This window comes from Solanum pennellii, chromosome 9 (assembly GCF_001406875.1).
Source record: "Solanum pennellii chromosome 9, SPENNV200".
Taxonomy (NCBI): domain Eukaryota; kingdom Viridiplantae; phylum Streptophyta; class Magnoliopsida; order Solanales; family Solanaceae; genus Solanum; species Solanum pennellii.
The window spans coordinates 465,384-471,565 of NC_028645.1; the positions used below are offsets into that span (position 1 = coordinate 465,384).

General features: G+C 28.0%; 1 protein-coding gene across 2 annotated transcripts; it reads right to left on the minus strand.

Moving 5' to 3' along the window:
- Window positions 1–5,975, minus strand: LOC107030635 (type IV inositol polyphosphate 5-phosphatase 7-like). Of its 2 annotated transcripts, none has more exons than XM_015231900.1 (11): window positions 5,758–5,975; window positions 5,166–5,206; window positions 4,789–4,873; window positions 4,606–4,686; window positions 3,695–3,761; window positions 2,697–2,801; window positions 2,081–2,531; window positions 1,827–1,999; window positions 1,631–1,739; window positions 1,360–1,508; window positions 1–203 (listed from the first exon to the last, which is right to left on the minus strand). In XM_015231900.1, exons 2-11 carry the CDS (start codon window positions 5,190–5,192, stop codon window positions 65–67), a joined length of 1,386 nt encoding a protein of 461 aa, XP_015087386.1. In that variant the 5' UTR covers window positions 5,193–5,206; window positions 5,758–5,975; the 3' UTR covers window positions 1–64. The 2 variants fall into 2 exon arrangements, with proteins under 2 accessions (XP_015087386.1, XP_015087385.1); XM_015231899.2 differs by having other exon boundaries at window positions 3,695–3,764; window positions 5,758–5,947.
- Window positions 5,976–6,182: the final 207 nt, after the last annotated feature.

The following is a 6,182-nucleotide window of genomic DNA, read 5'->3' on the forward strand; positions in this document are numbered from 1 at the left end:
TTGAGTTGGAATGAGCTGTTGTGTTATTTGAAAGATTTCGGACTAAAGGTGGTAAAATATTTTTTTACTGTGGTAATTTTTGGGCAAAATTATTATTTACAGAGAAAAGTGAATAAACTGGTCTGTGATCCGAGAATTTTGATTCACCTCTAACATAACATATTTGCTTTAGTCCTTCACCTTTCCATAATATTCTGTCACACCTGTTATTTTAAGAAGAAAAAAACTATTAAGTACAATTTAATTTTCTTATAAAGGAGTAAAATAGGGTACTAGCATGCAAAAATAAACAACATAAAAGCATTTTAAGTCCAAGAATCCTGGGAAAAAAAAAGGTTGAGTAGATAGGCTAAAAATTGCAACTTTTTGACAAGCTAAGTACCATGTGGAACAAAATCTAATATAGGTTTATTGCCTATGTGCAATTAATTAAAGCAACAACAAAATAGTAGTTTCAATGTGCAATTAATTAAACAAAAATTTGAGATTACTATGTTTGATTATTTGTGTAGTAGCATAATTTGCATTGGAAATTATGGATGGTCTTCAACTATGTATGATGTTGAAATAATATGAGTAGTTTTCTCACTATCACTATTATGTTGAAATAAATATGATTTTTCTATTTTTATTTAGAAAACTCATATTTTAATTCTGAAGATAGAGAATGACGGTATAAATCTGAACTAATCGAAACTTTTAGTATCACAATCACCGACATCGAGTGGATACAAAAAGGTTTTCCTACCTCCCCCCCCCCACCCTCTCTCTCCCTTATTAGAATATGTTTCAAAATTTCTATATTTAGAGATAATGTAGATTAGTGTTTTATGCCTACAAGGTAGACTTCTTGAGTGGGAAAACCATCAATATTAGTTAAATTTCTACATATGTATGTTTAAGAATAAAGTTGACATAACTTTTAGCATAAGATTATTATTATTTGAGCAACCTTATTATATATGGTCGGTGCATCAATTCCCCCACCCCACCATACAAAATGTTGGTAAAATAAATAAAACCTATTGAAGTGAATCCTTCCCTAATTTTCTACATCTTTGACTTGGATTTTCAAGAATATAGTATGGAATATTAGTCAATGGAAAAATGATTGTACATAATTCTTTATAATATTACCACTAAATAGAGTTAATTAATGAAATCATATTAATATAGTACTTTCTACACATACTAGAAAGCAAGCAAGATGACCTAACACTTGTTTTCTAGACTCTTCTATATATTAATCTATGATATCGATTAATTAATGTATCACATGCATGCGATTTATTAATATATCAAAAATTTAAGATTAGCTATAAACTTCGTCGATAATAAATATTAAAATAGAAAATTTACCAGGCAGGGGTCCTTTTTTTTTCCTTGGATGTACATGTATGAGCAACATAATGGTCAGAATTATAAAGGTATTTGTATGTTGGTGCAAAGTAAATTTTTCCTTCCTTCCAACCATTAAATATTCTTCCTGCTCTTTGCTCTATCCTTAACTGTCATAAAAAAAATATTAATTTAATAAATAAAATATTCATTTTGAAATACAATAGAATAAAACATATATAAGTTAATATAAATGTTATGAGTTGTTCTGTAGTAAAATTTATTATCGTACCTGATCTTTTTCCAGAAGTGTTTCCCAATCGCTATTTTTAACCAACTCATATGTGTCCTCGCAACCCGATGCAAGACGGTAATTCAAATCTCCAAGCCAAATTATCTTGCTACATTAACAAAAGATATACATTAGTAATAACACAAACATTGTTACTATATTTGTTATGTGTAGTTCAGGTTTTATTATCACGTACTCATGATCCAAAATGTGAGATTTTTCGATATCGGAGAATCTTGTTTTCTTCAATATCTCCATGACATGAGAATTTCTTTTAATTTCATCGCCTTCTTTTTCTCCGGATGCTAAATGAGTACAAACGAAACAAAATGTTTTGTGGTCCAACGTCATACTGATCGATATCGAACCCTATCAAGAAAAAAAATTGTATGTTACAATGTCTATATATAAATAAAAGTTCAATATCTTACGAGTTAATTTAATTTGTACCTTATTTCCAAGATAGCCCATGATGCCTGTTCCAACACATGAAACCTTCAAATTGGTGATGTGTTGATACAAGTCTTTACGAGTCCATATGCACAAAAATAATCCAACCATTTGTTTGCTTGCGGCTAAGCAATATTTACCATTTTGCCCTTGGCTAGAAGAGTTATAATAATATCGATTCGATAAGCAATTTGGACTAGGAGATACGTCGTGGTTCAGCCTCTCCCAGTCGGAGAAGCTGACCCTTGGTTTCGGACTAGATTGTTGGTGGTACAAGTCATCGAGGGACGGGGGCTCGCAGTTAGGGGTGTTGTCGTAATAATGAGAAAGATCGGGGGTATTTGTGTCATTGTTCAATGTTCGGCGAATCAATGATAGCCACTTGGAAGCTGGTCCACTGTCCTCTGGACCTAGAACATTGCCTGCATTTAGAGGGACAATTTCCTGGAACCTGTTTCATATGCAAATACTTTTAAGATTTATATATCGAGATTGAATAATTTAAGAAGGTAATGAGTTATATAAATAGCTAACTGTTATATTTCTAATCATAAATTTGAATATTTAATCAGAAAAGATTATATTTTATATGTCTAAATAAAATTTACTAACGTACCCGAGGACATAAATATCAGCCGGTGCACTAGAATTCAACCAATCAGCCAAGTTCAATTCTTCATTTGGTGACTTGCCTCCAACATTCCATGTCCCCACGAACATCCTATTTATTATTTTTACATCATAAGAATAAGAATTTTTCAAGAGACAAAACACATCCAATATATATATATATATATATATATATATATATATATATCAAAGTCACTAATTAATTGCATGTAAGTTCAACTCATTATTGTTAGGTTATGGAGCCTGATTAATATTCGATGTACTGTTTATTCTTCATTTATTCTCTGTAATTAAAAATACTCTGATTTATTAATATATATACCCCACCGGCGTAGAAGTTTACTTACGGAGTATTACCACAAAATATTGGTTTCTCTCTTTCTCCCTCTAGATCTCTCCTTGTGTTCTTAATTCATCAAGTGTGTGTGTGGATTCGATCCTAACAACTATCACTACTTTGGATAACTTTTGAAATATTATTTTGAAAAAGAAATAATAATTCTAGGGACTTTATTTTCACTATAAACTAGATAATAAAATAATTTGATATCGCACGAAAACAAGAATTCGATAGATCTGATAGTACTAATCTCGTTATACGATAATGGAATTTCAGTCTAACTGATAAACGGACAAAAAAGATGAATTTGCTTAAAAGATAATTAAGAGTATTTGTTACATAACACCACATGAAGATTAATGATTAAATATTTTCAAAGTTAACTAAAAAGGTATTTTAGTATCTATTTAGAAAGGCTATGGAAACCAGCTAACTATAGTTTCACATGGCCCAAAAAAGTACTTAAAGCATAATATGTGGCTTCTTGTTCAATGTTCTGGATTTATTAATTCCAAATTTATTCTTCTCTTAAATTAATTAATCAAATTATAAGATCTAATCATGAACTATAACATGGTTATGCATCAAATTCTAAAACTTTTTGTGAAATTTTATAAAAAGTATATTTGTTTTTGTTGGCTTACCTAAGGTTTTGATGAGTAGAAGTCATTGGCTCTTCAATTCCTCTATTTCTTTCCATCAACCAACTTTCTGCTTCTCAAAAATAACAAATAATAATTCACAATTTAGTTTCTTATTTATAATTATAATAATAATAAGAAGAATAAGAATAATCAAATTAGAAATGTAAACAGAAGAAAATAAGCATGATAAAACAATTATGTAATTTATTTATCAATTATTAATGAAATATTTTACTGATTTCATGTAAAAGAGTAATATTGCCAAAAGAACATTTGTAATAAATCATAAAATCGATTTCTTCCCATTTCTACTTTTATATTAATTAGTTTTATACAAAATTTTCTTTAATTTTCTTTTGTCTTTTTCACAAGATTTTTTACTTCTTTTACACCGTAGAAATCTTCTAAAAATACACTAAAATTAAATAAAAAATTATTTATTAATATTGAATAAATATAAATAATAAATATTTCTATTGAGTAAATTAACAAAAATATTATCATAACCACAAGATTATTCCATAGGTTACCTTTGAGAATAGTCTATAAATATTAATAATTTAATTAGTTGACTAATCAATTTTTATTTATTCTAACGAGTTTAAAAGTTCGATTTTCACCTAGTGATCTCTTTGTATAATTCTAAGCTTAAATAATATTTTTTTAAAAAACCATGTACACGTGGCACAAGGAGAGGCAATGATTAGATATTAAGCTATAAATAGTGATTTATAATTTAAGTTAAATCACATTATTAAAAAAGTCAATCAAATCAACGGCAGAGATGCATGCAGTTCATTTATGATTCTATCAAATCCAATATAAAAAAAAATAAAGCTGCAATCCACCGGCAAATAATAATAATAATTTTTTTAAAAAAAAAAACTCCTCCGATCACCAGAGATTCTTACCGGATAATTCCTCCGGCACGACGGCGCAACCCCCGTCGTCGGAGCAACTCTTCCTTCTTCTTTCTCCTCTACCACCCATCACTAAAAAAAAATCAAAATATTTGATTTTCATCATAATAAAAAAAAATATATATATACACTTAAAAAAAAAGTTGAAAATTTCAATAAATGTGAAAATATTACCATCTATTATATGATCTGAATGAAATTCCTCAGATTTGCTCCTCAAATTCAACCATTTCCTAACTACTACTTTAGTCCACGAAGACTGCAAAAAAAAAGAAAATTGAAATATCGAGTCACGATTTTTATTAAGAAATAAAACACATAATTTCAATCACTTTTTTTGTCAAAGAATATAAATAATTATATATAACTAAATTTTAACTTATATATACGATATAATTTTCTGACGCTCGACACTCATTGACCAAGGTTAGCTCCACCCTTATTGTGGCCCTAATTTTATACTCTAATTAAGAAAAAAGCAGTCTATTGAACGAATAAAACATACTAAATATCGATAAAACAAAAAAAAAAGGTAAAAAAAAAAATTATACCTTGGATAATTTTTGCTCTGTTTTCATGGCCACGAATGAAGCTGAAAAAAAAATAATTGAAGAAGATGGTATTGATATTTTTATTTATAAGTTTTAAGAATTTAAGTCAACATAAGAACACAAAAAAAGAAAATTTATTTAATATCAACTATACATAGTTTAGTGTTATAAATAAGTCATTAATGGAGTTTTCAACGGTGGAATTTAAATTATAAAAAAACCATTTGCAGGAGATTTAGAGACAACTACTAAAAACGAAGAGTAAACACAAAGAAACCAACTCAAAAATAATTAAATTTTTCAAAAAAAAAACTACTTTTTTAAGGGACTTTACAGAGTGGAGATTGTGAGCAAATATATTTTTTCAGTTGGAACAAATTCATAAGAATAAGAATAAAAATAAATTGAGCAAAATGAAAACCCATGTGAGATATAAAGATTATACCCATACCCAAGTAAAGTTCCAAGAAGAAGAAAAACAGAGTAAGATACAGAAACAGAGTAATAAAATTGGTGTTTTTTTTTTTATTATTTTAGCAAAAAGAGTGAATGGCATTGGTGATGTAAATTTAATTATTTTGAGAATACTTACATAGAATATCTTGATTTTTGAAAGGAAGTGAAAGACATAAAACATTTGTTGATGAAGAGAAAAGGGATTTTTTTTATTTTTTTTTAGTTGTAATTCATATTTATGGATCTTTTTTTTTCTTTTTCAATTTGTGTTTTTTTTGCAGAGAGAAAGAAAAGGAAAATATTGGTTGGTGTATGAAATGATAAAGGAAAATATTGAAGTTCAATTTTACCTCGGAAAAGCAAAAGGCTTTAATTGGTTCTCTATTTATACAATGATGGAGAAAGAGAGAAGGATATTCATGTCAAAAAAAAAAAAAGGTTGTAGGGGGTAGAAAGGTAATTTAATTTAACTTGGACATTTTATTATTTTGATTTTTTATAAAAAAAATAAATTAATATTCGATACTTGCATTAAAATCGTAGCTAATCTGAAATCACATT

Excerpts from the sequence above, each read along its gene's own strand:
- LOC107030635 (XM_015231899.2), bottom strand. The coding sequence starts at position 5,192 with ATGAAAACAGAGCAAAAATTATCCAAG. Across the intron at positions 3,765-4,605 it reads CGTGCCGGAGGAATTATCCG|CAGAAAGTTGGTTGATGGAA; the intron begins GTAAGAATCTCT and ends ATTTTTGAGAAG. Across the intron at positions 204-1,359 it reads AAAAAAAGGACCCCTGCCTG|GTGTGACAGAATATTATGGA; the intron begins GTAAATTTTCTA and ends TTAAAATAACAG.